The sequence below is a fragment of the Mirounga angustirostris genome, unplaced genomic scaffold, assembly GCF_029215605.1.
Source record: "Mirounga angustirostris isolate CCGP_5_RB_7025 unplaced genomic scaffold, mMirAng1.0.hap1 SCAF_4, whole genome shotgun sequence".
Classification (NCBI taxonomy): Eukaryota; Metazoa; Chordata; class Mammalia; order Carnivora; family Phocidae; genus Mirounga; species Mirounga angustirostris.
Window position 1 is genome coordinate 175,192,643 of NW_026991712.1, and position 19,006 is coordinate 175,211,648.

Genomic DNA, 19,006 nt, shown 5'->3' on the forward strand with positions numbered 1-19,006 from the left:
TGTGGTTCAGAAACTTGCCCCAGGTCATAGTAAATGGCAAAGCCAGAATTAAACCCAGGCTCTCTGCAGAGCCATGTCTAGCTGCTCTGCTCTGGTGTCTCCTGTCTTCAGGCTTCTGAATTCTCCTCCTGCCCTGCAGCCCAGGGGACTCTGTGTTCTGTTCGTGGCAAACAAAGGACTTAAGAATAGAGAGGATTTGGAAATGAGATGAAACCTATTAAGTTTGCTTCTAGAAGTTTGCTTAAGTCTGTTAAGAACTATTATAATAAGGTCTTGGACTTCTGGGGAATGTTGTCTAGGCCTTCCTAAGTTGTGTTTTGGACACTGTATAAGTACTTGGACATTCTCAAATCCTAGCCTTGGGACATGTTCTGTTTTCCCAGTTGACTTTCTACAGGCAAGTTCTTTCAGTTCACAGGATCCTGATGCTTGTGAGAGCTTTTCCTCCAGGAACCGCAGCTTCTATCAGAACTTTGACTTTGCTCGGTAAGCAGCTCTTCCCCTCTTTATAAACTGTAAACTTGTACTTCAGGAGGCCTACCAAGAGCAATGCCAGAAGGGAGACTGTCTGACAACTGAATCTTGTGGACAGGTTATCTGCTGGGATATTAGTAATCCTTGCTTTTAATACTCATGATTCTGAGAGAAACCTTAGTCACCTGGTTTCCCCTGCTCTCTCTGCTTTGTTTGCCCCCAGTAACAACAGATACTCTTTCCTAAACCCCAGAGAGTTACACAGCATCCTTGCTCATCCATTTTACTGTTTAAGAACTTTTGCTCTGAGGGCGCCTGAGTGGCTCAGTTGGTTAAGCGACTGCCTTCGGCTCAGGTCATGATCCCAGGGTCCTGGGATCAAGTCCCACATCAGGCTCCCTGCTCTGCGGGGAGCCTGCTTCTCCCTCTCCCCCTCCTCCTGCTGGTGTTCCCTCTCTCGCTGTGTCTCTCTCTGTCAAATAAATAAATAAAATCTAAAAAAAAAAAAAAAAAAGAACTTTTGCTCTGATGAAACTCCTCTCATGTCAGACCTAAATTCCTTATGCTGCTTGTTTGTGTAACTGAACTTCGCTGGTGCAATATATAAAATAAGAAGTTTTTCATCAATTCCCAGCTGAAATAGACTCCTGACTAGAGTGCATCACTCAGGCCAGTATCCTAACATCCGTAGCTGTGGTCCTTGCAGGCTGTGTCACTTACCAGCTGTGGGGCCTTGGCCAAGATGCCTCATCTCCCTGAGCTTTCATTTCCTCGTGTGTGAAAGAAAGGTGTTTGGGGCGCCTAGGTGGCTCAGTTGGTTAAGCATCTACCTTCGCCTAAGGTCAGACTCTGGTCAGCAGAGAGTCTGCTTCTCCCTCTCACTCTCCCTCTGTGCACGCACTCTCTTTCTCAAATAAATAAAATCTTTAAAAAATAAAAAATAGGTGTTCGAATCCACAGTTCTTGTTTATTTTAGAATAACCACCCAAAAGCAATGTGAGATAATCACATGTCAAAGAACTGAACCATGTTCACTACACTAAGGTTACTAAGGCATTTTAGAATTTTAGGAAAGACTTTTTTTTTTAATAAGCTAGAATATCTAATTTCACAAGAGTTCAGCCTTGTTTAAATTACCATTCACTGTAGTTTCCTATTGCTAGGCACTGTAATCACACTATCTCAAGTCCTCACAAATATATTCTCAAAGATGTGTGAAATGAACCCCAATTTGCAGAAGCAAACAAATTTAATTTTCCCCAGATTAAACGTGTAGTAAGTGATGGAGTTAGACATGAACCCAGGCTTGGTAGACCTGATGCCCAATTATTTCCCCACACCCTCCCTAGCGGTTTTAGACCCTGATAAGATGCGGGAGCAAAAATTCTGGCCACAAGTTACAACAGGATCATGCTATAAGATTAATGGGCAGTGGTTAGCAGATTTTGAAATTAGGTTTTTAAACTGCTAGGAGCTTGTTAAAAGATGAGTAAGAAAAGAGGAAACGGTTATAACTGAGTTTCAAATGCCAGGGAGCAGAAGAGAAGAGCAGCCAGGTGGTCGAGAGCTAGGAGTCCCCTCTAAGCTGCGGTCACCAGAGGCCTAGGCAGCCATCAGCTGCCATCTGGGTCAAACCTGGGACCTTAGCTGGCTGTGGGTGAAGAGAGGCTCAAAGAAAACAGGCTTGCTCCATGCGCAATTTTTTTTGTTTTATTTAAGTAATCTCTACACCCAACACAGGGCTCGAACTGACGACCAGAAGTCAGGAGTCACATGCTCCTCCAACTGAGCCTTCCGGGGCCCCAATTTTTTTTAAGCTCTATTGAATACTATTACCAGCTTACGTTTTTCAACATAGTCATTACTTTAGGTAGTAGTTGATACTACCTGCCTTTCTTTACTTTCCAAAACGTATCCTGGACTCCTCTATTTTATCTGTCTCTGGCAACAAAGCCTCTAACAAGTGTTTCTGGAGAAAGGTCCTCTTCGGACCATACTTCTCAGTTGGGAAAGTACTAGGAACCATTCCTTGTTCCCCTGCTTAAATAGGGTACCGGTAGCAAGATCCTATTTCTAGGGCACCCATTTTATTCCACAGTACTGGGAGGGATGCCATTGTGTTAACGGTAATAGTGAAACAAGGAAGTGCAAAATCCGCAACAGTAAGAGAAAAGAAGATTCCGAGAAATAAGGCAGCAGCACTTTGGGCTCTCACAGGTGGCCCTCAGGGGGAGTGCCCATTCTCTCTCCTGCAGAAGCAGAAGCACCCCCTGACGGGTTCCTACTGTCTGGGTCCCTTTTGGAACTAACGGTGCAGCCTCACGCAAGGCACTTAACCTTCTGGATCCCGACTGGAAAAGTGATCACATTTCCCTGATCCTGTAACCTCCGCACTTCGCCAAACCAGAATACGTGGGAAGAGGAATCCGGCCACGTTTTGTTGTGGTCCCCGCCCCCCTCCCCGTTTTGAACGTGTGAAAAGGAATCTTATTTTAATCACGGTATTAAGTCGGTTTGGACGGCTGTCACAAAGTAGCACAGTCCAGGTTGCTTAAACCATGGCAGCTCATCCCACAGCTCTGTCGTCTAGAAGTCCCAAGATGAAGGTGTCCACAGGGCTAGTTCTTTGAGAGCTACGGGAAGATTGTTCCTGTCCTCTCTCTTTGGCCTGTGGATGGCTGTTTTCCTGTGTCCTCCCCTGGCCCTCTGTATGTGTCTGTGTCTGAATTTCCTCCTCTTAAAGGGACCCACCCCCGTGGTACTGGATGAGTGCCCACCCTAATGACCTCATCTTAATTTACCTCTTTACGGACCCCTTCATTGAGTCACAGTCACATTCTGAGGCACTAGGGGTTAGGACTCAAATGATAGGGGGTTAAGGGAGGGGATAGAGTTCAACCTGTAACACGTCTCTAGGTTTTTGTTTTTGTTTTCTGTTGTTGTTTAATTTGTGTTGTAGGTCACTTGCTTTGGGAGGGTGCAATATTGGGGGTAAGTTGCAGGGACAGTCATTAGGACCCACCTTGGAGAACAGAATAATGGTGCTCAAGGTTGAAAGTAACTGTCAGCTTGGGGAGGTGTTACTGAGCAAACAGAGAGAAGCTTGGGCTGTGAAACCCAGACGTGGAGGAGCTGCTGGGCCTAGGCCTGTGGCAGGCTCACCACCTCGGCCATCAGATTTGAAATGAGGTGATGTTGCTCCCCACTCACATTCATCAGCTGGCAGCTCCAGTACGAGATTCTGGGGCTTTAGAGAAGAGGGGAGATTTCGAGAGCAAGCTCACACCTGTAGTTCAGTCGATGTCATTGACTCATCAGGAAATAACCACGACCCAGCCATAGGCCCCAACATGTTTGGGGCTCATGAACCCTAGCTTGCCTTTATCGTAATGTCTTCCTCTGCTGAATACAGATCATTCCTTTGGGCTTCCTGCAAAAGTGAGTCATAATCCAGTGGTTGAAGTCCACCCTGATGGCTCTGGGAGCTGTGTTGTCATGAATGTAGGATCAGAGACACAGGACAGATAAGGATGCAGCAATGACCAGCTTATGCTGCCATCCTGCGCGGAACTAGGTTGGCTTGCCCTGGAGGTGGCTGACACCCGCCGACGTCGGTTTCCTTTGATGCAAACATCAGCTTTTACATCTAACGTAACTTTAGTAAGGCTGAGTGCACAGTAGAAGCTTGGGAGTTTCTGTGCTTTTAGTGGAATTAGATCAACTGAATTTGGTAACCTGGGGGAATTGCTCAGATGAGCAGTTACATCACTTTGATACATAAATAAAAATGAAGGCATGAACTTCAAATGTATAAATGCATTTGGTTTTGAAATATTGTATCCCTGGATAGGGATGAAGACCAATTAAAAGATCTTTAGTGGTCAGGAGCCAATGTAATATATATTGCATGTTATCTTTCCAGATCTGTGGTGTTTTGTTGTAAATCTCAGTATCTCTGAGACCTAGCCCAGTGCCTGCCACTGAGACCTTGACCTGTCCCCTTATCCTGAGAAAGGTTTAGAAAGCAGAATTCTCTTTCTGATTTGCCTATTTCACCATCTGATTTTAATTCCTTGGTCTTTTTTCATTTGGACCTGAAACAAATTCCGGTCCCTATTTTATTTATTTATTTTTAAAAGATTTTATTTATTTGTCAGAGAGGGAACACCAGCAGGGGGGAGCTGCATTCAGAGGGAGACGCAGGCTCCCCGCTGAGCAGGGAGCCGGATGTGGACTCGATCCCAGGACGCCTGAGCTGAAGGCAGGCGCTTAACCAACTGAGCCACCCAGGTGCCCCTCAAATAAATAATCTTTAAAAAACAAAATTCACATGCTTTTTTTTTTTTTTTTAAAGAAAGCTAGTAAGAACCCTTTATCTTTTGTGTATCCTGAGTTTCATAAATCGGGATTTTCAAAAAACAGGAGCAACTTGTAAACCATCTAGATCTTTCTCATCACTGGACTCAAGGCCATCCTATGGCTTCAGTGAAGGGCTTCCTAGAGCACTTGATATGTGGAACTCATTAAACACCTGCCATTCAGTCACATATAAAAGAGACTCAAGGATAGAAGCAAAGTCTAACACCAACTAGTAATAATTATTGACTGTCTCACTTCCTGTGGGTCAGGCACTGTGCCAAGCACTTTGCCTACATAACTCATTGGAATCCTGATGGTGCCATGAGTCAGTTGTTAGTAACACTTACAGATGAGGCACTCAGGATCAAAGTGATTAAGGTGTTTGCCCAAAGGTCCCACATCTAGTAAGACAACATGCCCAAATTTGGGACCAAGCCTCTCTAACCATTACACCCCAGTGTTGCCTCCGGAAGGGCATGCAGATGCTCTGGGAGTCACAGGTGTGGCTCAAACCAGCCTCCTCCTGGAACTCACCTGAGGCCCTCAGCCCCAGACCTTGTTTCTCTGCCTTGTCCACCTCTATCAGCGTGCCCCCCCTCTCCACTGGACCTGAGCCCCCATGTCTTTTTCTCTGGAGTGGTGCGTGCGCAGTTTCTGGTGTTTCCTCTCTGCGCAACTCACGCTTCCCCATACATACCAAAGGCTGAGCTGAATCCGGTTTGCAATGTATTTTTTGGCACCTACAAGGTGCCTGGCCTGATGGGAACAAAAATGCTTTCCACACAGCTGTAGCTGACACTCAGGCTGGATCTGCACACCAGTTTTCCCCTATCTAAGTGGATTTCCCTGTAAACCCGAAGGATAGGGTCACGGCCCCTGTGAAGGGACCAACGTTCACGCCGAGCTGGGCAGACTCGGATCCTCCTAGGAAACCGGCCCGGAGGGAAGAGGTTGAGGAAGAGGATGGGCGACCCCCACCACCATCCGAGGCTGCGGGAAGGAAAGGTGAGACTGGTCCGGTTGCCCTGCAGGCCGGGTCCTGAGCGCATTCACTCACTCGTCGAGACGACAATCAGTAAACGAAGTAGGCTCAGTCCTGCGCACTGGGGATGGAGGCCCCTCCTGATCAGTGCCGCTCGCACTCTAGTAAGAGGAGTGGGGTGACCGGCGAGAGTCGCGAGGGCTCTGCAGGGGGTGGAGTCACTGGTGGTCTAGGAAGGCTTCCCGGAGGAGGAGGTGCTGGAGCTGTCGATTGGAGGAGGAGGAGCTAACTAGGGGGCAGGAGGGGAAGGTCTCCTCAAAGAGGGAACCGTCAGCAAGGCCCTGGGCACTGAGCCCGAGAAGAGAGGCCCGCGGTGGGCAGGAACGACCCTTCAGACCCTTTAAGGCGGAGCGCCGCGGCGCGAGCAGGCGGGGGCGGTGCCAGGGCCCCTCGCGGCCGCTGATTGGGCGGTGCACCCGATCGGAGCGGCTCCGCGGGCGCCGATTGGCGGGCAAGGGCCGGGCGCTGCCGCCAGGTGATACAGGGTGCTGGTTCCCGCTGCCACGTGGGGGGCGCCGGGGGGCGGGCGGTGGAGACGCGCAGGGCGCGCCGGGGGTGCAGCGCGGAGCTGCGGCGACGGGACTCGAGAAGCGGCGGCCAAGGTGAGTGCGCGCGGGGGAGCCGGGCAGGGGCAGGGGCCGGGGCCGGCGGATCGCCGGGAGCGGGGCTCGGTCCCCGGGCGCGGAGGTGGGAGGAGGTCTCGCTTGGGGAGGAGCATCTCGGCCGCTTCCCTCCATCTAAGTGGATTTCCCTGCAAACCCGAAGGATAGGGTCACGGCCCCTGTGCAGGGACCAACGTTCACGCCGAACTGGGCCACCGCCACCGTGGCCGTCCATCACCTCCGCCGTCACCTCCACCGTCCCTCCGCCAGCGTCCTGCCTCGCTCATCCCCTCGATCGGTCCGGGGAGTTTCTCTGCCCCGGACCGGGGACCGTCAGCCCAAAGCCCTGGCCGCGCTCCACAGGAGTGACAATAATAGCAGGACTAGTGACCCACGCGGGGGAGCGCTCCGTGCCGCCCGGGCGCTGGCCCTGGCCGTGCCTTCTGAAAACAGCACTTTCCGCTCCCTGTCGTCTGCTCGGAGAGGCCATCCTCGACCAGCCTGTATTAAATAGCACCCCCCACACACACACACACATCACGGATCCTCCTCATTCTACTATATCTTTCTCCAAATCACTTAAGCCCCCCTGAAATGTCGATTTCCAGTACCGTTCCCCCAGCCCTGCTTGGGAGCTCCCCGAGGGCTGGGACTTGGTTTTGTTCACCGCGCACATGGTTGGCGCGTGGAATATTGTCAGAGGAGCGGATAAATGAGCAGCCCCAGGAGGCAGCTGCTATTACTATCCCCATTTTACAGGTGAGGAAATGGAGGCTGACAGGTTTTGTGGACCTCACAATCCATGATGTTGATCTTGACCTCTGGCTGCTTGGTCCAGTCCCCTCCCACCTGGTGGCCTAGGGCAGAAGGAGTGTGTCCGGACAGGGGAGCAGGCTCTTCTGTGTGGCTGAGCCGAAGGTAGTGGAGGTGGGGCAGGTAACCAGAGCGGCTCTGGCAGCCCCAGACAATCTGGGCAGGGAGGCCATCAGACTGAGAAAGCAGCTGTTTCGCTGATAAGATCAGCCCCCAGCACCTGAGGTGTTCCCGGCAGCTGGATAGACTGGGATTCGCCAGGCTCCCATGGTGGACACCCTGCTTCCTTGGGAGAGGAGTCTGGGCAGGAGGACACTGCCATGGCCTAGGGGAAGAGCCCCCAGAGACCCAGGTTTGCTTCCCAACTCTCCCTTATGCTGTGTGACTTTGGGCAAGTGGCTTCACCCCTCTGAGCTACACTTTGCTAAGCCCAGAGTCCAGGCTGAGGGGTCTCCCAGGATGCTATAAAGGTGCCCCCCCCGCCATGATTCAATTCAGCTATGGTGCAGGGCAGTAGAGGGCTTTTACCCTTGACCCTGAAGGCAAGTCAACCCATCCAATACCCTGTCTCTAAGCAGGACTACCTGGAAATTCTCAGAGGAGCAAAAGAAGAGCCCCAGCCTCATTCCAAAGGTGTCCCCCTAGAAAGGTGCTGGCCCAGCCAGGTTCCCGTGTAAAACCTTGGAAAAACAAGTGTGCTCTAAAGAGATAAGTGGGTGTTTGTGTCCAGAACGAGTTCCCAGGTCTGTTTCTGGGGTTAGGGTGAGCCTGGTACCATCACTCGTCCCTTGGGCAGCCCTCAGATCCCGGCCTGGGGCTGACATGCACTGGGAGGGAGGGAGAGGAAGAGAGAAACTTCCAGCTTCTTGGGGGATGGGGGAAGGATCAGGTGATGGTGGGGGGGTGCTCCCCACCCCCACTCTCTGGATAGTGGAGTGTCCCCAAGAAAGCTGCCACTCTGGATCTGGAGGGAGGAGGCGGTTCGCAGCGCGAGACACAGCTGTCTCGGCATGTGTGAGAGAGAACGTGAGTGTGCCTGAGGTCCCGCGCGGCTCTTTGCTGTCTTATACGTGAGGTGTCTGAGGGGCTGTGGCAGCACAGGCAGGATGGGAAATGTGCTCCTCATCTCTCCCTCCTCCCACCCCTCCTTTATCTATTATTTTATCTTCGCTTCTCTGTTCCCACGTCTGCTGGCTGCTTTTCAGCCTCTCCTCTTTCCCTCGCTCCCTTTTGCCCCGTTTGTGGTTTGGTCTTTTTTCCTCCGCCGTCCAGGGCATCCCAGCCCATAATGTGATAACGAAGTCAAAAGGTGAGTTCCCTGGAAGCCCCATCTCCATGCCTGGAACAGCGACCACATAGCTTTTGTGCCAGTTACATGTCTAACCTTGTTGTATTTAAACATAAAATGGACCCCAAAAAACTATGGTTTTTAATAGGCAATGGACATGATGTGAGAAATGATCAGGATCAAAAAGTGGAGGGTGCGAGGCCAGAAAAGCAGGAGGGAAGAGGGTACAGGAGGGGGGAGCCAGGAGGGCATCCAGGGGACCATGCAGCCCTTATTTCTGGCTCTTCTGGCTCTGGCCACTCACTGAACATAGGGGGTTGCTCCCAGAATGTAGTGGGTGTCTGTCGCCCCCACCCTGGCCGAACCTGGGGCTGAAGTTCTGGGCGGGCAGAGGTAGGGGCCGTTCCTGGGCTCTTGGGGCCGTTCCTGGACTCTTGGGGCTGGGAGTGTCAGGTCCTGAGCACCTGCAGGAAGGTGGGGCGAGCACCCCCAGGACACACCCATTTCCTACCCAGCGCCCTGATAACTATTTTCTCCTGGAGGAATCCTGGCTCCCAGGCAGGCCTCTCCTTCTGCCTCGCTCTCCTTGACTGGGAGGTCTTCCTGTCTTTCTGTGTAAGGAGGGCCCTGAAAGTCGTCTGACCGCGCTGTCCTCCCAAGCTCCCTCCTGAACAGCAGGCTTTGGGGTCCCCCCATCCTCCGTGTGTGCCTGTGAAGCGTCCCTCCTGCTCTTCCATTCTATTCTAGAGCCCTCACATGATCCCAGGTTTGGGGATGAGGACATGGAGGCTCAGAGAGGTGGGGCTGTTTGCCCAAAGTCACACAGCATTTGGACCCAGATCTCTCTGATCCAAAGTGCAGTGATTGTCAGTAGTCTGGTGAGTAGCCAGGCAGGATGGGGGATGGAGGTGGGGTCTAAGTTGGCCCCAGGAGGGACTGAGGGAGCTGAGTCATGGGGGACCCAGGCAGAGGCAATCAGCCATTCTTTCTCAAGATGCCTTGCTTCCACGTTCGCTGTGCACCAGCTGTGGTCATGAGCTCTAATGGGGAGTGAGCACTGTCCCTGTCCTTGAGGACAGTCTAGTAAGAGAGGTTTCCTTCTCTCCTCCCCTAGTGGATCTGGGAAAGGGGCCCCACAAAAGACCAAAACCTGGGCTGGGTTGGGGGGCAGGGCTCCTCAGCCCCCCTGGGGGCTTCAGTCAGGCTGGCCGAATGGGCCAGGGCCTGTGAAGCATGTCCCTAGCCTCAGCAGCTCAGGGCATCCAGCTCATGGGCCACTCCCATAGAGCACAGAGCTCCTGCCCTGGAACCTGCTATGGCTCCCCACTGCCCACAGGGCACAGCCTAAATTCCCTTGGTGTGACATTTAAGGCTGGTCCCAACCTGGCTCTGGCCCGCTCTTCTGGTAAGGTCTACCCAGGAGCTCCGCTGCTTTCCTCCCTGTGCCTCTGCAGACTGTTCTGGCAGTGTCATACCCCTCCTCTCAGGTGGTACCTTCCCAGCTGCCTGCTTCCCCTGGCACTTTGTGCAGGCTGGTTACATGGCTCTCGCCCCTACTTCCACCCCAGGGCAGGCCCAGGCCAGAGCACGGAGGTGGCCTGCCACACCCCTCCCTTCAGCTCTTTCCCCAAAGCTCACTCCTCAGTGAGGCCTTCCTCGCTGTAGCAACCCCTAGCCTGCATCTCCCCGCCTCCTCTCTCCTTTGTCACCATCTAGCATATGCCCTGTCTTACTGACTGATTCGTTCAGTGTCCTTCCACACAAGCCTGTTGGCTTCCCGAGGGCGAGAGGGAGTCTGTCGTTTTGTTCTGGGCTGCGTATTCCCTGTGTCCGCAGTGCCCTGGACATTGCCTGGCACACAGCAAGGGCTCAGGAAGGATTTGCGGGATGAAGGAGCTCACTGGCCTCTGAGGGGGAGCAGTGCGGCTCGAGCGCCCGGGAGCCATCCTTTCTCCCCTGCCCTTTGCAGCCTCCTCTCCCGCGGAGCTCGAAGCCGGGCACCCTGGGGGCCATGCAGAGGGCTGGGGCAGGGGGCCGGAGGGCCTCGGACTGCGGCCCTGCCCCTCACCGGCCCAGGTGCATCACCAAGTTCACCCAGGTGGGTGGGGCCGCCCCCGTGGGGGGTGCTCTGGTGGGCCGGGACTGAGTGCAGGTCCTGGGGGGTGGAGAGGAGCTCTTCCTGTCTTCCCTCCCGGCCCCAGACTCGAGAATGTGTGTGTGTGCACAGATGAGGAGATGGGGCTTCGGAGGGGCAAAGAGGCTTGACCAAGGCCACCTGCTGGGAAGGCAGCAGAGCCTGCTATACCCCAAGTCCAGTGCTCTGTCACTGTCCACAGCTTACCCAACAGAGCAGAGTGTGTCAGGGGGGCGGGGGCGGAATCTGGAGGACTGGATCAGGAGCCATGGTCCTGACTGCCCTGCCTCCCTCCCACCCTCACCACACCCCCAAGCAGTATGTGGGCTCCTTCCCGGTGGACGACCTGGACACCCAGGAGAGTGTGTGGCTCGTGCAACAACAGCTGTGGGCACTGAAGGTAGGGAGCTGGGGGAGCGGGGTGGCACGTGCCTGTCCCTGGCAGGGATCACAGCCTGGGAAGGTCAGGCCATCATAGAGATGGAGCGGGTGAGGCCCAGGGAGGGGCGGAACCAAAGCCATTCTGAGAAGTGGGCCCAGCGAGGGCCACACCCAGGCACCTGAAGCCATGTCCCTTATGCCCTGGGACCCCTTCCCTTGGGCAGTCATGACCTGCCCCATGGGTGGAAGCCACAGATGGGAGATGTGGGGGATGGTCATAATATGGCCAGCTAAGGCCCTGGCTGAGGGGTGGTCTGCCAGGCCCCATCCACACCTCCCCAGCTCCTGGGGAGTCCACTCTGCAGGGCCCAGTCCCTTGGCAGCCAGGGTGGAGTTCGCTGACCAGCCTGTGGTGACCGGTCCTATGGCAGGGCAGGGCAGGGCCTGGAAGGTAATGCCTGCCCCCAACCAACTCTCTCCCACCTAGGATTGTCCCCGACGCCGGGCCGTCATCCTGAAATTCAGCCTTCAGGGCCTCAAGATCTACAGCGGGGAAGGCGAGGTAGGAGCCTGTGTGGGTGCAGGTGAGGACTGGAGAGGACCGGTGTCCTCCTCCCTCAGAATGCACCCGACCCTGCGCTACCCCTCGAGAGTCCCTGCCTCCCCAGCCTGCTCTGGGCCTTTGGATGTCCTCTCTCCAAGGGCCCGACCCTCAGCTTGGCAACGGTTTCTCACCCCCAGCCCCGGCCCTCCAAAATCTCCAGGCGCTACCTCCTGGCCTGAGTGTCAGGACCATCAGCCCCAGGTTTCTGCAGGCCCCGGGCCTCTGGGTAGGCCTGCCCAGGGTTGGCCGGGGGGCTGTGTGCTGAACACTAACCTTGTGCCAGACTGTGTACCCCACAACCCTGGGGCCAGTCTCCTAAGACTGGTGCGAATTGTGTCCCAGAGGTATGCATTGCGGGGGCCCCGGGGTCCGGTCCTGGGCCATTTGCACAAGGTCTCACTGACCCCCACCCACAACCCCATCAGACGGGGCACCATCCCCACTCAGTAAGTGTCACAAGGGCTCTGAGGACTGTGCTTATCTGCCCAAGTCACCCAGAGAGCCAGATTCAAACCCTGGTCATCTGCCTCCAGAGACCAGGCATGCACCCCAGGGCCCGCTGCCACTGCCTTTCCCTGTGACCCTGCAGGCCGTGAGCACTTTGCTGCTCAGTTCCATAGCATGGGGGGAGGGGGGTGGCAATCCCAGCCAGCAGGTTAGCAGTGGGGAGCAAGAGACCGAGCTGGGAGGCCATGTGAAGGATGAGGGTTCCCATTTGAAGTAGGGCTTAGGCAGGCATGGAAGGAGGGAAGAGTCCTTCCCCCAGAAGCCATGGGGCGAGGGGGGGCCCTAAGCTGGGCACCCAGGCTGGAGAGCAGGCCCCGGAGGCCAGCCAGCAGGTGTGTGGGGCCCACAGGGCTAGCACCCACTGGGCCAGCAGCTGCAGGCCACGCGGCGGGTCTGATGGAGGCCGTCCTGCCCACTCCGCCCCAGGTGCTCCTGATGGCTCATGCTCTGAGGCGCATCCTCTACTCTACCTGGTGCCCAGCTGACTGCCAGTTTGCCTTCATGGCCCGAAACCCCCAGAGCCCGGCCAGCAAGCTCTTCTGCCACCTCTTTGTGGGCAGCCAGCCTGGAGAGGTATCTGGGGCACAGGGCTGGGGTTGGGGGTGTGCCGTGTGTCAGCATGGGCTCCGGGGACCAAGACCTTGGAGGGCTCAGCTAAGCTGGCCGGAGTCCCCTCCAGACAGGCACTCCTTGCCCCACCGGCTCCTTCTGTGGCTCTGCCCACTGAGGACTCCACAAAAGCAGGTTAGTGGCCTCAGCATTCTCCGGGGCCTGGAAATGGGGATCAGGCCATGTGCTTAGAAATTGGGTGGTCACACTGCCAGGCCTTTGCTCATGCTGTCTCTTAGCCTGGAATTCCCTTCCGCTTCTGGCAAGTTCCAGCTTGCCCTTCAAGGCCAGCGCATGTGTCTCTGAAACGTACCTGGAGTCCTCTGGACCACTCTTCCTTCTGAGGTCCCGGGACATGAAACACACTCTATCATTGGTCTGTCCCTAATCACAGACAGTGGAATTCTTTGACAGCAGAAACTGGGGCCAGGTCTTGAACTGCTCTGGTGTGTGGCCCCATGGGGCTAGTGGGTGAGTGGGTAGATCCCAGAAGTCAAAGCCAATACGACCACCATGAACAGCAGAGCCTTGGCAGCCAACTGTGTGGCCGGCAGAGGCTGGGCTCGGTGCCATCTAGCAACATTTGCCGTTACCCTGTATCTCAAGCTCTGTGCGGGCTCGTGGAAGGACAGGTGGCTGAGACATTGCCCTTGATCTTCCAAAGCTCACGGTTCCAACATGTTGGGGCTGGATAATGTGTGTTTGGGGTAGAACATACTGGCCCCGGAGCAGTGGGCTTTTGCTGGGGGCTCTCTGTGCTCCACTTCGCTAAAGAGCACAGGGAAGTGGGGATGGGGAAACTGAGGCCCGGAGGTGCCGTGCTCTGCCCAGAGTCACACAGCAGCCCCTAAATGACAGAGCTGGGACTGGATCCCAGGTTGCGGGACTGGAGGGTCTGGGCTCATAGCCACTGCTCTAAAAGGGCGTGGACATAGGGTTGGGTAGTCAACCCAGGGGCAGGAGTGCATGTAGCCTATGTATTCCCAGCTCTAAGCATGCTGTCTGGAACAAAGCAGATGCTCAGGATTTGTTAAATGAACAAAGGAAGCTGGTAGGGAGGACTGCGTGGTGGTGTTCTGAGGGATGAGTGGGAGTTTTCCCAGGAAGAATGGGGAAGAGGATCCCAAGCCAAGGGGTGCGTGCCCTAATGGTGAGTGGGTTGATGTCTACAGAGTCCCCCAGGAAACCTGTCCTACCTGAGCCAGCCCCTTCCTCCCCGCTAGGTCCAGACCCTGCACCTGCTGCTCTGCCGATCCTTCCAGCTCGCTTACCTCTTGCAGCACCCTGAGCAGCGGGCACAGCCTGAGCCCTGCCTGGGGTCTGCAGGGGACATGCCCGTGAAGCCACTGTCCAGCCCTGGGGGCCCCCCTGGCCTAGTACGAGAACCCTTCAGCCGTGATCAGCTCTCACAGAATGTGCACGCACTGGTCTCCTTCCGGCGGCTGCCAGCAGAGGGGCCTGCGGGCGGTGGGGTACGCTGCACCCCAGCCAGGGAGTGGGCAGTGGACAAGGGAACTGGGCGAGGGTTTGGGGGTCGTGGGAGGGGAAGGCGGCACATCAGCGGGAAGGGGCTTTGCCTGACCTGACATGGGCCTGAGTCTGCCTGCCCCTGGGGGCCCCTTTTGGTGCCTTAGAAGGAGCTGCCAGAGTCAGAAGGCCGACGGGGCACCCGCCATGCCTGCCTGGGGAATCCTTACTGCTCGCCCACGCTGGTGCGCAAGAAGGCCATTCGCAGCAAGGTGATCCGCTCTGGGGCTTACCGAGGCTGCACCTACGAGACTCAGCTGCAGCTGTCCGCTCGGGAGGCCTGTGAGTCGCAGGGGCTCGCCCGCCGCGTGGTTGCAGGGGTGCAGGCCTGGGTGCGCCCTTGTGAGTCAGAGGGCTGGGCCTGTGTGTGGATATGCCCGTGTCCACATGAGTGTGCATCCAAGGTCTGCACGCCCGGGGGCTTGCCTAGGTGATTGGAGAGCTGGGGATGAGCTCCAGCTGGTGAGCAGGTGTGAGTGGGCTGTGCCGTGCGCGGACTTATCTGTGCGGCGGGGAGACTTGGTGAGGAGACAAGCGTGGCCGGGATGGGGTCTGGAGCGGTGGGGCGGCCTGGGCTCCGGAGGGGACGGCCTCTCTCCCTCTGACCCCTGGGTGGTCTGCACAGTTCCTGCCGCGTGGGAGGCGTGGCCCCGGGGGCCTGGTGGCCCCTCGTGCCTGGTGGAGAGCGAGGGCAGCCTGACGGAGAACATCTGGGCCTTTGCTGGCATCTCCAGGTAGGAGGGGCCTGGCCTGGCTGGTGCGCAGCCCCTCGGGTGGGCAGAGGAATGGACTCTGGGCTCCCCCAGGGTCCTGACGTGTGTACCTTCCTGTGCAAGGGCAGAGCCATCCGGACCTTGGTGGCCCCGGGCCAGGGGCTTCCCCCACTGGGCCTGTTTTCTCAAATGTGAAATGGGGATAATCACAGGCCTGTGGAGAGGATCAGATGGGGTCATTCAGGCAAAGCTCTCAGCACCTCGCCTGTCACAGGGCAGCCGCTTCCTGACCGCCAGCTCTTCAAAACTCTCCGGGGTGGGTCTTGAAGCAGCTGCCAAGGACCCCTCAGACGCGCCTTAGGAAGGAAGTCTCAAAGCTTCCCTTGGCGGACGGCCTACTCTGGGTCAGGCACCGTTTCTGGTTATGCCATCGCCCAGGGGAGCGACGTGAGGCCGGGGTCCCGCCCTCAGCCTCTCCCCGCTGCCCTCCCAGGCCCAGCGCCCTCGCCCTGCTGCGGAGAGACGTGCTTGGGGCCTTCCTGCTGTGGCCCGAGCCCGGCGCCAGTGGCCAGTGGTGCCTGTCGGTGCGGACACAGTGCGGTGTGGTACCCCACCAGGTCTTCCGGAACCACCTGGGCCGCTACTGCGTGGAGGTGAGCCAGCGGGCAGCCGGCCCCGCCCCGGCCCCGCCCCGGCCCCGCCCCTGGCCCGCAAGCCCCGCCCTTTCTGGCCGGCGGTCCGGAGCCCCCTCGCCTCATCACGGAACCCCACTGGCTCTCTCTGGCCACACCCCTTATTTAACTAACTCTTCATCTAGTTTGTCACTGGCCCTGCTGGCCCCGCCCTCAGGCCTCCAGAGGGGGCTTTTTTTTTTAAAGATTTTATTTAATTATTTGATAGAGAGTGAGCGAGCACAAGTGGGGGGGGCGGTAGCAGCAGAGGGAGAGGGAGAAGCAGACTCCCCACTGAGCAGGGAGTCGGGCGGGGACTCGATCCCAGGACCCTGAGATTATGACCCGAGCCGAAGGCAGCCACTTAGCCATGGGAGCCACCCAGACACCCCGAGAGTCTTGGGCCCGGGTCATGCCTCCCATTTCTATAGGAATCCCAGCTTTTAAAAGTGGCTTTCCCACACCCTAGCCCATCTTCTAGCAGAGCTGGAAACTGAGAGAGGGCAGGCGCGGGCCTAAGCTCACCCAGCCTCCCGGCTTCCAGGTCTGGAGTCTTGGCCTGACCACAGGTTTCCAGGGACTGGATGTGCGCCCTTATTACAGGCTGAATGGCTCAGTCCTGTCCAGGCTGGCAAGAGAGAAAGAGAGGAGACAGTGTCTGGCTCTGCCGTGAGCAGGACGGTGACCTCTCTGAGCTCGAATTTTCTCCCTTCTGAAGTGGGGCAAGATCCCTTGTGAGGGGGTGGCGGGTGCCCAGAGTGGAGCCATGGGGGAGGGGAAGCTGGAGCTTCAGCTCTTTCCGCCCTAGCACCTGCCTGCCGAGTTTGCCAGCCTGGAGGCCCTGGTGGAGCATCACGCTGGGACCGAGCGCAGCCTCTTCTGCTCCCTGGACATGGGCCATCTGAACCCCAGCTACGAAGATCAGGACTGCGGGTCCGAGGGCAGACCCCCCCGGACACTGCGGCCTCTTGGCCATGCCAAGTCAGAGGCAGAGCTGCAGGGCCTGGGCTAGGAGGCTCACCCCCTGGACCTACCTCACCCTGGGTCCTGGGCCTCAACAGGCCGCCCTGCCCTTCTGCCACCCTGCTGGTCACCAGTTCCATCCAGTCACTCTGACCCTTGGACCAGTCTTCCATCACTTCACTGACTGTGGTAGGGGGGAGCCCTGACATTGGGGATCACTGGGGGCTTCTCACGAGACATGGGGCCTGCCAAGATTGGAGGAGGGGCAGGCGGAGCTCCAGGCTTCCATTCACTTGCTGGGTGACTTTGGAAGCTTGTCTCTGGGCTTCACTTTACTCCTAGGCAGGGAGCTTTCTGAGGGGGGCAGGAAGGTTTGTTCATGAGGGATGTGGCCCTCTCCTAAGGAGGCCAGGCCTTGGGGTCCTGACCAGGAGTCTCCCAAGAGTACCCAGAGGTAGCCAGGCACATGAGGGGGAGGTGTCTGGAAAGGCAGGAGTGAGTTCTCACCGTGGGCGAGGACCTGGGGGCGAGCCACTCTGTCCAGGAGAGAAACAGAGAGAACTTGGAGGAGCTGACGGGCACAATGGCTGGGCTGAGCTGCACCCAGGCTGACAGAGCACAGCCTGTGTCTCAAAGCATCGGACGTTAAGGGAGTCTTCCATTGAATTCTATGAATTCTGTTCATAGGAATGAGGCTTAGGAGGGCACAGAAGGGCAGGATGGACAAAGAGCCATGCCCCCCACCAAGCCCGCACCCAGGTGGACATCTGTGAATAGAAAGGACGTGAGCCCACGGGGCAAAGAATCTCTGTGCTGCTTAGAAAGGCTGGTTTGTCTGCAGTCAAATCCACAGGGTTGTGATTCCTGCCCCCACGCCCCCAAGGACCACCAAGGCGCGCGCACACACACACACATACACACACAACGCAGGTTCATTTCCTTTGTCCATTTGACTAGGAGGGGCCAGCAGTGAGCCACAGGTGAACAGGGGTGGCCAGGGTCCTATTCAATTCATCCTGCAGGCCCGTCTGGGTTTAGGGGCTGCCTGGGAAGCCACCTGATTCTGGTCCACTTCCCATAACGTGGCGCTGGCCATGGTTGTCAGGGGCTGCTTCACCAGGCCTGCCCCACTGGGGATGGGGTCAGAGCAGAACCATCCAAAGGTGGATCCGATGTGGGCCCTGCCAGAGGGGCCTTGGCCTCAGTGGGCAGGGGGGGTACAGGGAAATGACTCTGGCCTAAGGCACTGGCCCTGCAGGGTCTGACAGGTCCAGGTACCCCGCCCCTTTATAATAAGTAAGCTCAAAAGATGGACATGAATACCGAATTATTTAGGGCACAAGTTCACTTTGGAGGAACTTCTATTCCTGAGGCAGAGGCGAGTCACGAATGTGGGGGCTGCCCTCTCCCGCATCTGGGAGTGGGATGTGACTGTTCTGTGCCTTGAGCATGACGGATTTCTGACTCCTGGGAGGGAGAGGGCAGCCCTGATGGAAGAGAAAGAAGGGAGGCTCCTCAGGAGGTCAGGCCTGGGCTTCCCAGCTTACAACCGCCTGCCCAGGAAGTGGTCTGGGCTGGGGACCATGTCACTCTCATCACGGGATAGCAGGGGTGGGAGGCGGCTGTCCTTTGGGGGTTCTCACCAGAACCACAGTGCTGAGTTTACACTGAATTGGAGGGGGGACTGGGACTCAATTTACAGCCATTTCCACCAGGACGCATGGTCCCTCGTAGGAGGCCTGGTCTCGCATTTCCCTCGCAAGGAGAGGGGTTTGCCGATCCCGTGTCCAGAATTACATTCACTTGCTGGGTGACTTTGGAAGCTTTAAGACCTGGTGACTGGCCCCGGGCTGAGGCCAAAGCCTACCTCTGTGAGAGATGGGTTTTGTTGAGCACATCCTCCATGTGGACGAGGTATCAGGAATGTTCTCAAAGCACTTTAACATTCTGTCACACAGTATTCATCATGTGGTATGCATAGGGCAAGGTTTTTGACCCACGTGTGCAGATGCTTCAATGTCTTAATCATAGATCAGTTTTCTCTTTGTTCCACCTGGGTAACCAGCTCTCCTTACTGTGTGGACTTGAAACAAATAAAATGCATTTCTTCGGATTGTCTAGTACAGACTTTTCCTTTGAAAGGCAAGGTCTTTGTCCAGTTTGCCTATCTTGGTCTGCCAACCATAACTTCAGCGGGTGCTGAATGGTGAATCAGAGGGATCCTGTTCTCAGGGGCTCAGGATGACCTGAAGGAACAGGGAAGGTAGATTTATTCAAATCATATCTCTTCTGTTAAAACCTTCAGTGGGTATTTCCTGC

The 19,006-nt window shown here is 56.3% G+C and overlaps 1 protein-coding gene across 5 annotated transcripts; it reads left to right on the forward strand.

Moving 5' to 3' along the window:
• The first annotated feature begins 4,800 nt into the window (after positions 1–4,800).
• SH2D5 (SH2 domain containing 5) lies at positions 4,801–18,825 on the forward strand. Of its 5 annotated transcripts, none has more exons than XM_064589824.1 (10): positions 4,801–5,838; positions 10,548–10,676; positions 11,029–11,112; positions 11,581–11,655; positions 12,631–12,777; positions 14,094–14,285; positions 14,448–14,622; positions 14,966–15,074; positions 15,547–15,706; positions 16,533–18,825. In XM_064589824.1, the coding sequence occupies exons 1-10, from the start codon at positions 5,797–5,799 to the stop codon at positions 16,734–16,736; spliced, it is 1,317 nt and encodes a 438-aa protein (XP_064445894.1). In that variant the 5' UTR covers positions 4,801–5,796; the 3' UTR covers positions 16,737–18,825. The 5 variants fall into 5 exon arrangements, with proteins under 5 accessions (XP_064445894.1, XP_064445892.1, XP_064445893.1 ...); XM_064589822.1 differs by having other exon boundaries at positions 4,802–5,838; positions 14,037–14,285; positions 16,533–18,823; XM_064589823.1 differs by having other exon boundaries at positions 4,803–5,838; positions 11,032–11,112; positions 14,037–14,285; positions 16,533–18,821.
• The last annotated feature ends 181 nt before the right edge of the window (positions 18,826–19,006 follow it).